General features: G+C 30.5%; 1 protein-coding gene across 8 annotated transcripts in view; it reads left to right on the forward strand.

The window, feature by feature from the left end:
- Window positions 1-20760, forward strand: part of cnc (cap-n-collar) — a 470532-nt gene that overhangs the window by 225102 nt on the left and 224670 nt on the right. For 4 of the 8 annotated variants that reach the window (XM_067049122.1, XM_067049124.1, XM_067049123.1 and 1 more), the window contains exon 3: window positions 519-587. The exons of the other annotated variants lie outside the window; for them this stretch is intronic. In XM_067049122.1, the coding sequence (XP_066905223.1) occupies window positions 519-587 (69 nt within the window). The remainder of the gene's footprint in view (window positions 1-518; window positions 588-20760) is intronic. 8 annotated transcript variants of the gene reach the window in all.

The raw sequence follows: 20760 nt of genomic DNA on the forward strand, positions 1-20760 counted from the left end.
ATATATATATATTTTTTGTATTCATTGGTTGTTATCTTGTTATTTGTTTTTAGCCCTGATGAAGGTTAGAAATTTTAGCCAAAACGTTAGCACTACTAAATAAGTCATTTCCACTTATTTGTGTTATATTCTGACCGCACCCCCGAACTATCTTCTTCTCATATAACTACTTAATATTGAACAATAGCGTGTTCAAAACTCAAACAGTAACCTTCTCAAAAACAATGCCCCCTATCTACGCAGATGTCGCCAGTGTTTCATTTAACCATGATAACTGTAACACTCCATAATCGCAAATATAGATTTATCTTTAGTTATATATTTATATTATACTCTCAATAATCTGATGTTATAAGGTTATAAATTCCTTAGGCCTAAATGTATAGTAACTACTCAATAAAGAAAACTAGGAGACAATGTTACGTATCGGTAATCAAATAAATAAATAAATAATAAATGTTTATATTTCTTTTCAATTTTATTTTTATTTATGCTAATAATTTTTTTTTTCTTTTCAGGTAAGACAAGAATGTAGTCTTCTAGAAAATGGCATGCAAGAAGCAGGTTGTAAATGTGTACGCACTAAGGTTCGTTAATAATTAACTTTTTTATTAAAGTTAGAGTTCGCAATTTTATCTTATATAAAAAAAATACTACCCGTTTTTTGAAATTATGTATTGATGTGTTTTTTTTTTAAGATTTGAGTCGTGACATAACTGTTTATCAACGAATCCTAAATTCAAATAATTTATCGGGTCCTGATTCAAAACTTTCAAATTGATAGGAAACATCTTCCCATACATAATATCATCAACTACAATGATCCACTTTATTCTCAACAGTTTATTTTAATCCTCCGACGTTTCGGCCCTTAGGCCATTGTCAAGGATACAACGTAAAAATTGTTTTCATATTATTATATTACTTCCTCACATTTTAACAATATTTTTTATCATACCTCAGTTATTGACTAGTCACAATTTGTTTGGAATATGTCTTTCATTTGTGGGCAATTTGCCCATTTCATTTAATCTTCAAAAATAAAAACAAATATCAAATTAATTTCATTTAAGTTTTTTTATAAATTGGCTATTCACTTACAAAACCCACTCTCAATACAAAAACTATTATGAAAATTATTTTTCCTTTTTTTACTAAACACATCATTTACTTCCCATTCATTCCTGTGTTGAATTTTTAAAAATTATTTAACACTTTTTTTTGTCCTTTAAAAGGGGCTTAACTCTTCGATTGTTATATAAATTCGTAAAAAGGCGATTAAATATCTATGTGTATATTTTCTTATCTCTAATTAGTTGACCTCTATTCATTGTATTTAAATAAACGTAGCTTTGTACATATATTTGTGTTTATGTATGTAAAAACAAATATATAGATCTTTATTATATCCTGATATTATTTAGTTCTTTGTATCTTTAGATGTATCTTAGCTCTTCAGTTTTAATGATCTCTAGTTTCATTTTATTCTTTTATTTATATATTGAGTTATATTGTATTTATGTGTTGAGCTTTTAGCAAGGTTAGGTTCACTATCAGCGTTTAAACAAACTCTATTATACTTTTTCTCTGTTGTGATATTACTTGCACGACAGATATGTGTCATCTGAAAATTGGCCTTTAGTGGCGATTAAATATTTTATTGCGGCATCCGGGGTCGTTCAATCTTGTGGTTATGGCTAGTTGAACTAATATTTTACTTGAAGTCAACAGAAACAAATATTATTTTTTATTTAGATAGAATATTATTTACGATTATTTTCCTACTTAACAAATGCATACTACTTCCTTTGTTGTGCACCTGTAGTTTTTTTACAAGTGCAGGTCTATAACTGTCACCCGAACATTCATCTTATACTTCGGAGGTTTGGATTTCATTTATCCAAGCAATGCAATTTAGTTTCGTCAAGATGAGTCCATTCCTGATTTTTCCACTGTCTCTCAGTTGTCTTTCAACAAGCGCCCTTTGGTTAGTATGATTCACATATTAGGTAGATAATTTTAGAAAATGTTTGCTCAACATTCACAATTATGGTGAATTTAATTAAAACTTATATACGGCGAATATCATGGGTCTCTCGGAGGAACCTAAACGTGTTTTATTGGGAATAAAGGGACTGTGTAATGCAGTGTCCCGGTAAATTTAATGGAAACTTACTCATGTAGTAAAAGAAAGTTTTGCGAAAAATGTCGTTGATCGGCTCGAAAATCGGGGAATTGTCTTCATATCTTTCCACTAGAAAAAGAGCTTGTGGGGTCGTAAGAGGCCCCCGTGGATTACTTTAATGAAAATTATGTATAATTAATAGTCAAAATTGATGAGTCTGCCAAGTACAGGTAGGGAGAATAAAAAATAGCGGCTTTTTCAAAGCAATAAAATAAACTAATGTTTCATTCGGAGCTCTATTCTCAAAAAGTAGGAACAACGGAAGAAAACCTGAGAGAGCGTCATTTAAAGAAGTGTAACTTTGCTAAAATATGAGCCCTAATAGAGTTATTTGCGTTAAATAGTTCATGAGATATAGCTTTTTAAAAAGCAACATTTCATAAAAATGTTGTACGGGATCTACTGAAAGATCAGTAGTTAGTGAATTTATTTTGAAAAATCTATATCTCAAAAACCATTTGACTTACAAATGTCTATTAGCACTCAAAGCTAGTTTAATGAGCTATAAAGTATTTTATGATGTTTATCTTCGTAGGAGGATAGTTTATATGAAATTTGCTAAAATAAATTGATTTATAGTTGTTCAGACAAATTTTCTTTTGCCAAATTTATATTCATATGTGAATATCATACAAACTACTACCCCTACGAAGATAAACATCATAAAATACTTTATAATAAGTTAAATTTCCTTTATTTTGAGTGTTCGCAGAGATATGTACGTCTTATGAATCTAGAGGTATTTTTTTTTTTCAAAAATCCAACATTTTATACGAACAACTATAAATTAACATTATGTGAGTTTATTTTGTCAAATATCATAAAAATTACTACTGCTACAAAGATAAACATAATTAACTATTTTGTAATAAATTTTACCAGCTTTAATTTGAGCGCTGGCAAACATCTGTACGTCCAATGGTTTCTGAAATGAAGTTTTTCATAAATCAAACTTATTGTCCGAACAACTATAAATCAATTTATTTTAGCAAATATCATGAAAACTACTATTCCTACGAAGATAAAGGTCATAAACTAATTTATAGTCCATTAAACTAGCTTTAATTTGAGTGCTAATAGACATCTGTACGTTACATAGTTCCTGAGATATAGATTTCTCAAAATAATTAGCCAACTACTAATCTTTCAGAAGATTGTTAAGAAATTTTGCTTTTTAAAAAACTATATTGACGTAAATAGCTCTTTTAGGGCTAATATTTTAGCAAATTTACTCTTTTTTTTAATAATGTTCTCTTCGATTTACTAGTGTTGTTGGTAGTTTTTAGATATAGAGCACCGAATGAAAAATTAATGTTTTTTTAAGGTTTTTCAACAGCCGGCATTTTTTATTCCCCCTACTTATACCTGTCAGACTCATGAATTTTGACTAGTAATTTTATATAGTTTTCATTAAAGTAATCAAGAATTGGGGTGAGATAAATGCCTTTTTATCTTCCCGGCTCTTGTACTAATACCTTTGTTTAAGGATTACTAAATTAAGAAACATTGGTCAGTCCCAGTCTTACATTACTTTCCGATAGAGGGGTAATTATGTATAAAACTTAAAGTTAATAGACGGCTCAGTATCGGGATATATTTTAATGCACTGGTGGGGCGATGGTAGAGGTCGATAAGACTGTTAGCCGACCTATCATTAGGCCTTGTAGTCTCCGCCATCAGCCCCACTCGCCCCGTCCAATCGCTGTAAATGCCTAAGTGCCCACTTCATTCGCCGGCTTTAAATTTATATCGCCGCCTTGTGGTCTAATAACATCTCGAGGAATTCGTTAAATTCCTTCACGGCTTCCGTTTATGTAGCTCCCGTCCTAATAAACTGATTCAGGGTCGCCCTTACCCCCAAATAAGTGGCGGGGCAGTTATAGGATTGAGACATTTTGTATAGATGTAGCAATAGTAGGCACTTGAGATTTAAATTACAAAAGAATTGGCTTTGGAAAAACTAAAAATTTTGGGTACTTATTAATTATAGTATTGTCACTTCTTATTAATTAAATTATATAAAATAAAATACTGTAATATTGCTGATTGACCGTGTGTATCAATGAGTGGAATATGGTCCGGGTGCGGTCAAGAAAACTCAAATAGTAAATAATTATACTATTTTTATTGAGCCAACGTTTCGCCCCACGTTGCAGGGCTTCGTCAGGGCTAAAAAAGATCCAAATACTTGACATAGTTTTAAAAAAAAAACAGTGGAAAATATCAGGGCTATACAATGAAAAGTAAAATTTAATAAGAAAAATTAAAGGTTGTAAACAGTAAATGAAAACGGTAATAGTAACAGAAAGATAAGAGATAAAATAAGAGAAGAAATATTAAAGAAAGTACAAATTAAGAGATGAAAAGGGAAAAGAATAAAATCAAATGTAAATTAATGAGACAGAATTCATACCTGATTTGACGAAAGTCAAAGTCAGAGTGAGCCGTATGTATTGGGAAGAGTGGGGATGGCAGTTAAGAACGCCACATAATAACGAAAATAATTTTAAAGTAAGCAATGTAAGAGAATTAAAATTAGGTTAACAATAAATGATATCCATAATAGAGGGGGAGAAGAAATATTTACAAAATTATAAAAAAAAAAATTCTCATAAATTGAAAAAGAAAGAAGAAATAAACTATAAAATAATGGGATACAATATGTGATTCTAGTTGATTTAAGTGATTAAGAAATAATAAAATCACTCGTGTTTTAACATGAAGAAAACAACTAAGAACATTTTGAGAAAGTAATTACTATTTCAGTTAGTATTTACTTACTATTTCAAAATGTTCTTAGTTGTTTTTATATCTTTTTAGCCCTGATGAAGCCCTACAACGTGAGGCGAAACGTCGGATAATAAATAGTTGAAAACTATTTTTGTTCCTTTTGACTTCACCACTAACCATCTTCTTCATATTTAAAATTATGGGTCAATTATCTACCTATATAAAACTAATTTTTATTTATTTCCAAACAAAAATATTTTTTATCTACTAAAATTTGATGAAGTTGAGTGCGCCACACGAATTATGCTAAATAAGATGCTACGAAATTACGATTTGTTCCACTTTTTTTATTTATAAAATATTTTATATTTGTTAATGGCTAAGACCAAGAAAAATAAAGTATACTGCAATTTCTAAACTTACTTTGGTATCAGCAAACCCTGTTTCTGTTCTTATCCCGATACTTTTCCTACAACTTCGTTTGTAGCATCTCCAATATTTTTTTTCACTAAAATAGAGATTCATTTCATGGACGTTTGAACATACTTTTATTCTTGGTAACATTCCTTTATTATGAAGGAACCCAATTGTCGTTTTCTCATCATTAACCACGCGAAGAATGTTTTTTAATGTGTACACTATGAGGTTACTTTTAGAAATGAATATCAATAGTTGTCAATAACAAAATAATGAACACAGGTTTTAGTATTAGATAAATTAGTATTCTAGAGTAGTATATAATACTATAATTAAAAAAATATACCAAATCTTGGATTTACGGTCTTTTGGATTCACTTTTGTTGATTTTATTTTACAAAGATTTTGTCTGTCAAAGTAGTCTTTGATGAATTATTACTGTTTTTTTTTTGTTTTACTTCCGTGAGTTATCCTAGAAGTTACCACCCAATTCTACCTATAGTTGGAAGGTCGTGTTTTCATTTTGAAGGGCTGCCATGAAATAAAAATCAGTCCACCAAGGCTGTTATTGGCTACCATTACAAATTCAAATACAATCGTCTTTTATTTCAGCTATTAACAGAAGATATTCCACGTATACATACGTAATATTTAACTTGATGTAAGGACATGTTTGGTTTTAACGTTTTATGAGGATTTTCAGGAAAGTCCTATTCATCCCATTAAAATCATCCTGGATAATTTTTACTTGATTTAGGAACTTTTTATTTTTTATTTTTTGACATTCACTATTATATTTACATAGAAATACATCCAGTAAATTTAATGTAAGGTTATAATGGTATGATGCAGGCATGTAGAGAAACTACCCTTTAAAAGATCTTGGAGGCCATTTTCTTTTCTGATTTTGGAACTTAAAAGGAAAATTACAATATTTGTGCTTGAACTAGTGAAGTCCAAACCATGCTTGATTCTTGCACTTGTGGAGGAGGGGAAAGAAAGAAAGGTATCTGTGGAGTTTAAGTTAGTAGTGGAGTTTGTAATGTATCCATATCGTGTTTTTGATTTATTAAAGAACATTTTAACTCATTTTTATAATCTATGTCATAAAATAACAATTTTATAGCACTCGAATAATCTTTCAGCAAATAGAACTTTATTATATTATTATCACTAATTATTATTTTTTGACGCCTATCGATATCCGAATTGTTTTCCGGTTTAATCTAGTAAGTTTCTGTTATCAAGATTAGTTTGTTCTAAGTCGTCATGGAGCAAACATCTTTCGCAACACTTCTCTATTGACAGTGTAATTGAAATTGATCAACTGATTGATTTAAAAATTAACTACTCAGTATTTTATAAGTTCTTAAAATCTCTTTAACGAAAAATTAACACTATAAATGATTCAGATAAATATATAAGCAATAAAATGAAATTTTTAAATAAATACTTCACCAAAACTCCATTAAAGTTTTGAGTTGTTGGATAGTTATTTTTGATTATGAAGGTTTCCTAAATTTAAGGAAGACAGATATATATATTTATTTAATTATCGATAATGTGTTAATAGTAAAGTGGCTTTATTTTTGGAAAAATGTGTGTAAATGTATTCAAATAAACTACAGATATACACTATTTTAGAGCAAAGACATCAAATTTAATTTAATTTTTCTTTAAACTAATTGAGAAAAATCAGGAATCGAATTATTTTAACCCTATTGTCTTATTCAAAAGGACGTGAAGACCATGCATGTCGGGGTGTAATTCCAAGAGCGTCCGATTCTAAGCATTGTGGGTTCGATTCCCATCAAGGGCAGTTAATATTTATTTCTCTGTGGTCCCGAGAAATAAATCATCCCCACCTTGGTTAGTACGCGGTGGTAACTCTGGTAGCCGCCATAGGTTGGCAAAAGAACCACTAGACCCACTTGCCGGACTATTTTCCCCACTAGATACCATTAACAATAGTCCAATTTAAAGATATCTGTTATTGCATTAAAACGTTGGAAGGTGTGTCATTGTGTATCAGTGACCTTATAATAGCTGAAGTATTGAGCAAAAATTCACAATGTGTGAATAATCCAAAGGTATTTCCTGTTCCTATGTGAAACTCATAATATACGAATCGACCTATGTTTTCTGGTTTGTCGAAAAATGTTTGTTCGTTCTACCAAACGATTGAAGAATGTACCGTTAAGATAGAAAGAAGTTCGAGGAATATCTAGTAACTGTGGACGAGGTCGAATAGGATGTTTCAATAGCGAGGGGTCAGGCACCCACTTTTTGAAAATTCCACCTTCGCTCGAGGAGGCACACGTAGTAGGTGCAAAAACCCTAGACAGAAGCTTACCCGTGCGGCACGGTTCCACACACGAGCGACCTATTGTCTCTCGCCCGTATCCTCAACGCTTCCAGTTAACGGTTATCTACTCTGCTATTGTTAATTAGTGTAATATCTATTACTGTAATATGCATTGTAGTTTTTATATATTCATTATATACTACTATATTTTCGCTGCTTAAGAACTAACCGAGATACAGAACAATAGGGCGATCATTTTGTATTGCTATACTCGTAATATCTATAGATAATTTCAAATGTCGATTTCTAGTTTGTATTTGCTTTTCTTACATTCTCGTAAATTAATGACACGATGATAAGAACTGTTTTTCAAAGACTGTGACTACTGAAAATTAAATATTTTGTTATAAGATAAGTGCAGATAAAAGTTGTAAATTAATTGAATAAATATTATTCATAAGTTTTTGAATTTTTAATTTAGAGATAGTGTGAGTTATAAAGTTTCAAATATTTGGCCGAAATTCTTTCTCTCCCTCTCACATTCCTCCCCTCTCCGCTCTTTCTCACTCACTCTCTTACTCACCGTCTATATTATATTAGTCGATTTTATGTATGAATTAGCAAGTTAACTTTTATTATGATTAAAATAACAGAATCCGAAACGTAGATGGGAGGATTGCGTTAAAGCTGATTTGGTGGAGTTGAGTTTGGGGGGGTCACTGGAAGGTTGTATGGAAAGAGCGTTTGGTGGTATCGGCATTGAACCTTCGGGTTCATTAGGCCTTTATTATTATTATTTAAAATTACGAAATCATTTAAAATATGATTGTGAATGAATTCTTTATTCAGGTGCTAAGATATTCCTAGAACCTAAGTTTAGTTCACATTAATTTTTAAAATATGAATTTATTATTACGCTCTCAGTATAAATACAATTAATCTGCATTGAAATTCATGATTGTTTTTTATTAGGCACATGTTATAGGCACGTACTCAGCGCCCCTCCTGTACCTTAGAAAACCTGCAATTTATGTTCTCCATCCAATTCCGTATTAACAGATACCGTTTATCTGACTTAACCAAACTGCTGCGTTTGATAATCATTTTTTACCCGAGCTGCATATCACTGGAACTCCATTCCTCATACGTCATGTACCAACCCTCCCCTCTCTTAAAACCCTTATATTTAATTACCTTTTACTCCCCCAATCTAATCCGATATTATAATAGTACAGATGTAACTACCTTTTTGGTTTGTTTTTATGTATTTAGTCAATTATTTTTTAATTTTTTTTTTATCTTTGTATCTAAAATTATTTATAAAAAATTTTAATATAAGTTATAATTAACTGTTTTTGGGCAATATTTGTTGTAAAATTTAAATTACCTAATAATTATTCTAAAGGGACCTAATCCCAGTATAATAAGCTATTTTTCATATTATCAATATAATGGGATGGACGAGTTTGGCAAGATATTTTGCGAAAATATAAGTAAATTAAAGCTGTAGGAAGCTCAACGGAACCAGAATGGTTGGCAAAAGGCAGGTGGCTAGGAGTAGAAGATGGCTGAACCGAATACCTAGGCTTAGGAAGAAGAACGAAGAAAAATAATAGAATACGAAGTAAAGAAATGAATCAGAAAGGTCTTCATGTAAACAGTATAATCTAATCCTGTGTATCAAATATAGTCTTTGATACTGAATTTGAATACAATGATTTAATAAAAATTCGAACAATGATATAACCTCGTCATCATGAGTGTATTTATTGGAGTGGTGAAGCTTTTAATTATAATTGTCAAAATATTCTGTGTCCAATTGAAAAAAATTAAGATAAGTGTCATAAAATAAAACCCCCATGGCTTTCCCATAACTTAAGAAAATGTTTATTGCGTATCGACGCATTTAACACTCAATACGCAGTTTGGGAACTGTAGATATTAAGATAGAATTAGGGCCGTCCTTAGCTTAGTTGGTTAGGCTTAGTCTTACTAATTTGAAATCTGTTGGCGGTTCAGGTTCGAATCCGGCCTGGTGTTCAGTCCTCTTTCATTGGGTGGCGGTCCCACAAAATGAAAATGCCACAAAACTTGACCCTCGACTATGGTTAAGCAATATAGGACTCCTGGAAGTCTTGGCCGAAAAAAAAGAAGATATAATTATGCAGAAATGAATGGGTTCTGATGATAATTTATAATGTGATTAAAATAATTTTATTGATGATTAGACGTGTTGTCAAATAAAAATTTGTATTAAGAATTTGATTTGATCTTTAAAACGTTTTCCAATTCATGAATAATATATTTAGATTAAAAATTAATTATAGAAAAAAAATATCCATTTAAACTTAAATCCATAAAAACTTAGGAGTTAAAAAAATTAAACATTGTGAGACATGTTTAATTTTTTTAACTCCTAAGTTTCGGCCATTCCGGCCATTCTCAAGAATCTCATTTCCAATATAACAGCTAACATTTTCATCAAAATAGTATAGGCTTTTCTACCTTCGTCAAAATTGATTTAATAACCTATTATTATCCAAATTCACTTATTCTTATTCCATTCAGTTTACACTGTATCACCATTCACGATCTTATCACTTTATCGATGGTAACTTCTACAAAAAAAATAAAATAATATTACTTGGTATAATTATAAATGCTCTTAAGTTTTGTTTCATTTTTTTATTGAAATTTAAAACTGTATTAAAAAAAATACTATGGTGGTACCACCATTCATTGCTTTAAATTAGAAGGTCCCGTGGCCATCTTCTTTTCAGATACCTTGGAGGATTATCAGGGATTGTTAAGTATGAGAGATTAAGAACTAATGGGTTTGGGTGGGTCAGGATTTTGGATTATAAGAATTGGATACAGTAGGAATTTAATGGTTTGTAAATTATTTTAAAATAATTCTTATGTTATCACAAAGTCTTTGGGATCGTAACTAATAATTACTTTGTTTGTCTTTCTTAAATTTATGTCTTTATTCTAGTTTTTTGCATGCATATTGCATTAATTATATGTATTTCTTTCATTTTTTTTTTAATTTCAAATAAGATGAACATTATTAAATTAAAATATTCATATTTCTTTATTATTTTTGAATAATATAACTTTATATTTTATATTTTTTTTAATCGTGTTATTTTACTTATATATTTAATTACCTACATATATATGTTTTATTTGCTACTTTGAACTGCTATGTTTTGAACATATATTTACTAACTAGATTTTCATATGTATTTTATTATTTATTCTTTCCTCTTACTTAATTATAGTATTGCTCTTAGCTGATATAATATTCCCACTTTGCTGATAAATCATTTATCTTCTTATAATACTTAAACTATTCAAGTCTTTCTACACTATGATATTTATTTTCTAATGATTTTGTATATTCTTTTATTCATTGGTTATTGTCTTGCCTTTTGTTCTTAGCCCTGATGAAAGCCGGAAATTCTAACCGAAACATTGCCACTAATAAATAGGATTTTACTTATTTGTATTGTTCACTGACCGCTCTCTCTTTAGTAACTAAGTAAATCAATCGAAAGCAATGTTTTTTTAAAATTTCAAGTTCGCTAACAACTTATTTTCATAAACCCTTGTCAGGTCGTGTTGTTTATCCCCTCAACTTTTGGAATCCTTTCAGAAGTATCCCGCTAGCGCTGACAGCCCTTGTGGCTCAGGTGGCGATGAATATTTTTTGCCGACCTGCGGCAGATACCATCTGTCCATCTTGGAAGGGGCTTTAGGAAATTGTTTTGCCGAAAATAATTACAGGTTAAGGGAACTGCGGACCATTCCCACGCCATTGGCTCATTAGGACGAGTGGGACAAGATGGCGTCGCAGTATGGCTGCGTCATCATCCCTTGCATCAATCACCCCCCCCCCTGTTAGCCCCCTTGTGTTTGTCCGCTCTTCGCTGATTATCTATCATCTCATTATTACATAGGATCATTTCCATAAAGAGTAACTAAGCATGTATTAATCAATTTAGGGGTTTGGTAAGGTGCGCCTTTTGATAATTGGCTAGAGATCGTTATTCGAAATGGTAAAAATTATATCAACTTTGTTAAAAATTATTCCCCTTCGATCCATTGGGTCACTCATCTCCTGTTAATTAAATCTATTAATTAATACCATTCAAGAACGTTTGCGTCAGGAAAGATATTCATAATAGTACAAGAACCGGGAAGAAAAATAGGCGGAAAACTATGTATAATTACTAGTGAAAATTTTTATTCGGAGCTTTATCCCGAAAGTTTGTTAACGTACTAAATAATTCTAAAATAAGTAATTATTTAAATTTTTTTCGTAATTGATGTATAGGAAGATTGTCAGGGTTGCGGTCAAAGGAGAAACAAAAATAGCTTACAACTATTTATTTTCCGACGTTTCGCCCCACTTTGTAGGGCTTCATCAGGGCTAAGATGATACAATGATAAGAATAAAATCATTATCATTGTATCATTTTGTATGTATCAAATTATCATTGTATCATTTTGTATCTTTTTAGCCCTGATGAAGCAAAGTGGAGCGAAACGTCGGAAAATAAATAGTAGTAAACTATTTTTGTTTCTCCTTTGCCCGCAACTCTGACCATCTTCCTATACATCAATTTTTACGGTCAACGATATATACATATATACAATTCTTTCGTAATTATTTATAGAGAAAAATAAAATGAAATAGAATTTTAAATTTAAATGATTTAGAGTTCTACTACTGGGTAGTTTCTCTACATCCTGTATCATATCATTATGTCATTATGATCAAATTTACTTGTATTTTTTATACAGTTGTAAATATCAATAAAAAAAAAAAATTAAAGGAAATATAATTATAAAGCGCGGAACATGGGCGTTGATGACCTCAGGATTACGCCCTAAAGCCCCTGCCTACAATAGCAACAAAAAAATGGAAAAAATTAACAAGGAAAATTGAATATAACTTTTTGTGAGAATAGGTAGGATGAAAACAAATATATATAAAAAAAAATTTGAAATATGCTGTATTTAGAATATAGTTAATTATTGTTTGAAAAAATAAAAAGAAGAAAAAAATACATTATATTTGTATATCCAATCATGAATTGATAAATATGGTGTGAGTTTTAAGAACCTGATATATTTGGGCAGCATTGCCAATTTAAACATTTATCTCGTTAACTTTTTTTTATGTTAATTTTCACGTATAAAATAAATTATTTTACTAACTTTGGATTTTAAGCAACGCTGTATATAATCAAAAGTTGTTTAGAAAATATTTTGAATTCCTATCTCTTGTCTGGAATGTCCCTATATCTTATTTATTTATTTTTAGGGCTTAGGGTAGGAAAGACGGGTCATCCTACTGGCTACCAACCTGTTCTAGCCAGAGTGGAAAGACTGTGGTTTATTTCGTAGAAAATATTATTCGAGTACAATTTTAATAATAATTAGCACGTTATTAAAACAGTAAAACGTAGAATAGATATTGAAATATATTATATTTGTATACTTGGATGCTATATTGGCTAGTTTCATATCAAATGTCAGTTTTCAAATGAAACTACTTTATGAAATCAAAACGTTTTTATTCAAAATATTTACCATCTTTTTCTATAACGAGTTGCCAACTTTTCGATCCAAGAACAGATAAGTTCAGGATTTTGTGAAGAAACAAAGTTAGTAAATGCGTTTTTGACTTAGTAATCATTTTCAAAAATTTTACCTTCTCTAAGTTTCTGAACAGATGGAAATTTATTAGAGATAAGTCTGGCGTATAAAGTGGGTGTGGAAGGACTCCCTGACTAAGAAAATTTAGTTTCTTCCCTGTCTCTCGTGAAATATGAAGTCTGGTGTTGTGTAAGAGTATAAGTCCCATTGCGATCAACCCATATTGGTTGTTTTGACAATTTTTTGATGCATTGTGTCAATATGACCACTACACAGAAAGCAATATTTTATGGATACAAATTTGGTTTTGGAATGGGTCCCGGTCCATTAGTTACTTATTAGAGGAGAAAAAAGACAGTTATCTCAACCCAATTTATGATTACATTAATGAAAGTTATGTATAATTAATAGTCAAAATTAAGTCTACCAAGTACAACTAGGGAGAATAAAAAATGGCGGCTGTTTCAAAGCAATAAAAAAATCTAATTTTTCATTCGCAGCTCTATATCTTTAAAAGCAGGAGCAGGACAAGAAACCCTAAAAGAACGTCATTTAAAGAAGAGTAAATTTGCTAAAATGTGAGCCCTAATTGAGTTATTTACGTTAAATAGTTTTCGAGACATAGCTTTTTAAAAATTAAAAAAGCAACATTTTATAGAAATGTACAGAATGTATTGAAAGATCAGTAATTAGTGAATTTATTTTGAGAAATCTATATCTCAAAAACCATTTGACGTACAGATGTCTATTAGCACTCAAATTAAAACTAGTTTAATGAGCTATAAAGTAGTTTATGATGTTTATCTTCGTAGGAGTAATAGTTTACATGAAGTTTGCTAAAATAAACTAATTTATAGTTGTTCGGACAAATTTTCATTTACCAAATTTATATTCATTCGTGAATATCATAAAAACTACTACCCCTACGAAGATAGGTGTCATCAACTATTTTAATGTAAGTTAAATTTCCTTTATTTTGAGTGCTGGCAGACATATGTCCGTCTAATGGATCTAGAGATATATTTTTTACAAAATCCAACATTTTATACGAACAACTATAAATGAACATTTTGTGAGTATATTTTGTCAAATATCATAAAAACTACTACTCCTACAAAGATAAACATAATTAACTATTTTGTAGTAAATTTTCACTAGCTTTAATTTGGGCGCTGGCTGACATCTGTCACGTCCAATGGTTTCTGAAATGAAGTTTTTCATAAATCAAAATTATTGTCCGAACAACTATAAATCAATTTATTTTAGCAAATATCATGAAACATACTATTCGTACGAAGATAAAGGTCATAAAATACTTTATAGTATATTAAACTAACTTTAATTTGAGTGCTAATAGACATCTGTATGTCACATAGTTCCTGCGATATAGATTTCTCAAAATAAATTAGTTAACTACTAATCTTTCAGTAGATTTTCAAGTAATTTTGCTTTTTAAAAAGCTATATCTCGAGAACTATTGGACGTAAATTAGGTCTTTTAGGGGTAATATTTCAGCAAATTTACTCTTCTTTAAATAATTTTCTCTTAGATTTTCAAGTGTTATTGGTAGTTTTAAGATATAGAGCTCCGAATGAAAAATTAAGGTTTTGAAACAGCCGGAATGTTTTATTCCCCCTACCTATACTTTGCAGACTCATCAATTTTGACTAGTAATTATACATATTTTTCATTAAAGTAATCAAAAATTGGGGTGAGATAACCGCCGGCTCTTGTACTAACTTTAATTCCCTAGAAGTGAAAGTAGTCAATCTTGAATAACAAAATTTTAAATTTCTCCTCTAAATTTATAAGTCTAGATTCACGCAATAAAAAAAATCAATAAAAAAGTCTTGAAGAGAAATTCAAAGGGAAGATAGCTAATGAAAGTGAACCGTCCATGCTAAAAAGCAGTGAATCCAATCGCTACGTGATGCTTGCGGATCTCCAGTCTGAATGTGTCCACTTCCACTCCATGTTTTTTCAGACTCGTATTGCTGTCAATTACTCTCCTTCTCTCTAAATAGTTTCTTCGTTGATTACAAAATCAAAATTAAAATCGTTAAAATTACAATATCAATTGTAAACCTCTAGTTTTTACTGCGCACTAAGTGATAAGGAAATCGTTTAAGTGCTTTTGCATATATAAGAGATTAAATGTTTGGATAATATATGTCGTAATATATGTTTTTTAAAAGTAAAAAAAAAAAATTAAATAATGATAAACATGATATAATGTTTGTTGTTGAACTATTTTGGTATGAAATTGTATATTAAATTTTGTGATTACATTCACCCGTAAGTGGAATATTCATTTAGAAACAGTGACCCGGGGCTGTTCAGTAGTTTTGAAAAATAATTATATTGTTTTAGACTATATTTGCGTAAAGAAACCTTTATGATTTAATAAACAAAACAAATTATTTTCAAATAAAGCGAAAAAATAGTGTTCAATTGAGAAAGAAATACATTATATTTTTTTCAATTTATTTCTTCTTCGTATATCTTTTTTTTCTTCTGTGTTTTGTTTTGTTACGAACATTATGTGTGTATATATATATATATATATATATATATATATATTTATCCTCACACGAGACTGAAAAGACAGGAAACTGCACGTCGATTTCGGCTTTTACAGCACTTACTGGACAAACGGCTTAAACTTCCAATTCATTACAAAACACTGATCTCCATGACTAATAAGTCCAATATACACATACGGAGTTGAGCTTTGGGACTCCACTAAACCTTCGAATTCCTCTCGTATCCAATCCTTACAATCCAAAATCCTTCGTAAAATCACCAATGCCCCTTACTTTGTCAAAAATAAAGTCATACATGAAGACCTTAATGTTCCCCATGTAACCGATCTAGCCCGAACCAGATATCACTCCGTCCATTACAAACTCCCTAACCACCCAAACCCACTAGTTTCTGATCTTACTTCCTCTTCCATTCGTAAAAATCCTCCTTGGTGCCTGAAAAGAAGATGGCCATGAGACCTACTATTGTAACACGTTATTTGAGTGCTATCAATGGGTAGTTTTTCTAGATGCTTGTACCATACCATTATGATTTCCTCTAATTTACTTGATGTATATACCTGTGTAGTTTCTCTACACAGTTGTAAATAGCAATAAATGAATAAAAAACACTATATATTTAATCCTCTCGTTCCATGTTTAAAAAAAACAAGATATGAACATAAATGTTACCACAAATAGATTTTCAGATTTTTCTACATTTACTTTAGACCAAAATTAATTTTCAGTGATTCTGCCAAAAATTATCAAAATGTTTTTATTTTGAATAAATACCAACCAACCCCATTAGCTACATCGGAAACAGATTCGTTGTTAAAGTAGAACGAGGAAACAAAGTTTTCCAAAAATCACTGCCACTTATAACATTTAACATGGTAAAACATTTTACATTCACTTCAACATCATGAATACCCCTATTATCTTTCAAATGAGTAGCTATATTTTCCAGAAGATATTTAGTTAAAAAGTTATTTGGAAACCTATATATATATATATATTTGATTTTTTTTTGGAATCCTATGATCTCTTAGGACTTAGATTTTTTTAAGCCACTTACGAGTGTAATTTTTTTTACACTCAGCCACATCTGTAGCATAAGGGCTCCTCTTAATAATTTAATCTTTATAAGCTATAGACACATGGACCCTTGGTTGGGTAAATGTCGAAATAGTCAGAATCGATTAGCTTGTTGTTTGAGTGCATAATGTCCTCCTGTGTTGGGGATTTGTCTAAACTGCATTAGTGGAATATTATTATAATTATAATTTATTATTATTAAGGATGTTTTTAGAATGGAAATTTTTTCTATTAATAAAATGATTTATGGTATTTGGTTAATTTCCTCCGGACTGGTTCATATTACTTTATGATATTTCTTACTTATGAGAGATAGTTGACCGTGGATGACGTAGGAGAAGATGGTTGGGGGTACGGTCAAAATGAAACAAAAATAAGTTGGTGTAAACTATTTAATTGTGCCAACGTTTCGGCTAGAGTTTCTAGCCTTCAGGACAAGAACAGAACAAGATAACAACCACAATACGCATAGGAAATATAAACGGAATGACAAAAAATGAATAATTTTACAGAATAGAATTAATAAAATGAAGTGATGAGAGAAGTGGGAAATAAAATGTAGACTTAGGTAATTGTAAAAGTTGGTAAAATAAAATAATTAAGGAAATAAAATAAAAATGAAGTATGAACATATTAGTTATTAATGATTTAAAAATTGAAATATGGAAAGAAAAAGAAAATATATGTAACCATAATAATTGATAAAGAAGCCAAATATCAGTAAAGTTTAACAAAAGAAACGAATAGAAGCAAAAATAATAATATTAATATAATTTGAAAACAACAATAATAATATAGTGAACATAACTAATAACGTGAGTAAGGAAAATGGAGAAAATTGGAGAAAAGAAGGGGTGGTAAAATAAAGAAAGAGGAAAAAAAAGAGAATAAAACTGTTCTGTTCTTAGCCCTGAAGAAGGCTAGAAACTCTAGCCAAAACGCTGGCACAATTAAATAGGTTACACCAACTTATTTGTGTTTCACTTTGACCGCACCCCCAACCATCTTCTCCTCGATATTTCTTACTGTTAGATTTTTAAGAAACAAAAAAAATATATTCGATAACCAGGATTTCTGTGGCTATTAGTTAGGCTTTCGGTGTGATGGAAGGTCAATATTTTCTCTTGTAAGGCCCAAAGGGGATGTTGGGTGTTGACACTGCCTCTGGTTTTTTTTTTTCTTTTCAGTCCTACTAGCCTAAATACCTGCCTCGTGCTCCCGGGTTCGCCGAGAGCTGAGTAATTCTTTTGAATCCTCGGGACTAGAACCCGCGATGTAAGCTCAGTATCGTGTAAGCCTTAGGCAGGAGTTGTAGGTTGTCTTGTCAAGTATTGCTAATGACTGAACTTTATTTAATTAAAAGCGTGAAAGAGGACATGGGACATTGAAAGAGAGCCGGTACAAAGGGGTGTGGAGGGGAGGCAAGTGGCACAGAAGGCCCTAGCGGTCTGCATTGTGTGTCTAACAGCCTCCTTAGTTCCGCCATTCCCTCTTGTCCTCAACGCCAATAATCAACTTTATCTATCTTATACCTCCCTCTCCCCCCCCCCAAATATTTTGTCGAAAATATGATAACCGATGACAAAAATTACGGGAGCTTCCATTGATATAAGTTACGTTACAAATCAATTGCGTTTTGAACCGTCAAATTTCGGTGGGGGGGGTCGAGAGGAATAAACGCTGGTCCAAGTTACCAATTTATTATTTGATAGTTTATGCATAAAGATAATTGTTTTAGATAGATATTTGTATTCATTGCTTTATATTATAGCGCAGCCACGGAGTCTGGTGTTAGTAATTGGTACCATTGTTACTATTGTTAGTAAATTAATATATCATTATTTAAAGTTAATATAAAATATATTTTTAACATAAATGAGTGAACATGGTATACAATATATAACGTCATGATTTAATATCTAATATATGCAATGTAATACCTTCTAGATTTAATATCTTATGCAGTTGAAATTTACAGGATTTTACAAATAATAATTTTTTTTTTTTTAACTTTTTTATTGATAGATATTACAATATGCCACAACGCTGTTGGGTTATAGGTGATAGCTGATCACATTCCTACTAAAATTAAAACAAATAAAATTAAAATAAATAATTATGTATGAAAAAATGAAAAAAAGTACATAGAAATAACTAAAATCTCTCTTTAAATATATATAAACAGAATGATCAAGAAACTGAACGTATCAAACTATGAACATAAAAAAAATAACACTAATAAAAATAAATAAATAAAATAAAAAATAATAATAATTTGATATAAAGTAAAAGAATATTGTTGAAGTATCCAAAATTAATGCTTATTAATTTTTATGTATAAACAGATAAAAATGAATATTATTTATAATATGTATATTAAAAGTGAAAGAATTTGCAAAAATATGTTGCATCCATAAATGTTTGAAATCTATAAATAAAAATGTATAGCAGATATAGTTATGGTATAGTTTATTAGTAAATCAGATATATTGAACTTGATAACATCAGTAGCAAAGGAATTGGGCAACCTGTCTTACAGAGAATTCATAGTATATAATTAATTAATTTTTGGTTGTATGAAATAAACCTACATTGGGAAAAAGAAAAGAAAAACTCATACATAAAGACTTTAATATCTTTGTGGTTACAGATTTATCCCGAAATAGATACGCGTCCTTTCACTCCAACCTCCTTACCCATTCTAACCCATTAGTTCTTAATCTCTCATCCTCAACAAGTCCTGATAAACCTCCCAGGCGTCTGAAAAGAAGAGGGTGACGTGACCTTCCAACTTAAATCAATGATTGAAGTACCACCATTGGGTAGTCCCTTCCAAAGATTATTAAGTGATCTTAAACTTTTATCACAGTTATTTATTGTGTATATTTTTGTTTTTGTACAGTTGTAAATTTTAATAAATAAAAAAATAATTGTAATATGATAGGATTACGAAGTGCTTTGAAATTATGATAAAATTCCTACTGAATCAAATTATTTTATAAAAATCAGAATATCTTTAACGGTGCTTCACCCACTTTGCTAAAGTACATTGACTTTTTGCCATCGAAGTTTACCTTTGAAAAATGATTTTAATCTGAATTTTTTTTATTTTTGAAAAGACGCGGGGGTTTTTCCCTGTAATTGACTTTGCATAAGGCGTAGGAAGGCGCAGGCATTCAGTCCTCGCCATAGCGGGATTTCCCGTAGTAGGTATAAGATCGAAACAGCTTTAGAGAGGAGATGGGAATATCTCTTTAAAAAAGTTCAACGGTTTTTGATAAATTCTCCACTGGTCCCGTAATGGAAAAACGTTTTATTTATTTTTTTTAAAATAACACTGATGTTAGAAACAGAAAATATTTAAGATGTAATAATATTAAAATAATAAAGTGTGTTTTTTAAATTTTAATATAGTAAATATCTGTGGCTTGGAAAAAACATTAGCAGTCAAAGTTCATGTTTAGAAGTTTCTTGTTATTTATATCTATCAAAGATTAAAAACTTATGAATTAGAAAACAACTAATGTTTTCAGGAAAGTTTATAACTATTGTTCTCTCTTGCACAACAATATATTTTCATCCTCGTTCCATAAATCATTCAGTATAACTTTTTCAGAATAGTTAGTTGCCAGGAAATGTTAAGGCAAAAAGGCTCCGAATGACCTCCAGGGGCGTGGTAGAGAAGTAGGAGCCAATAAGAAATTAAATTGCTAGACTTTCCTAGTAACCTCAACGTAAACCCGAGCTACCTGGTCAAAGTCCTTCATTTTGGCATCACTTTCTCTTTGAAGGAGAGTAGTGTATTACCCCCGCTGTCGTAGTATATATGGGAATAG

This window comes from Halyomorpha halys, unplaced genomic scaffold (assembly GCF_000696795.3).
Source record: "Halyomorpha halys isolate HHAL.00 unplaced genomic scaffold, Hhal_1.1 Scaffold168.1, whole genome shotgun sequence".
NCBI classification, from domain to species: domain Eukaryota; kingdom Metazoa; phylum Arthropoda; class Insecta; order Hemiptera; family Pentatomidae; genus Halyomorpha; species Halyomorpha halys.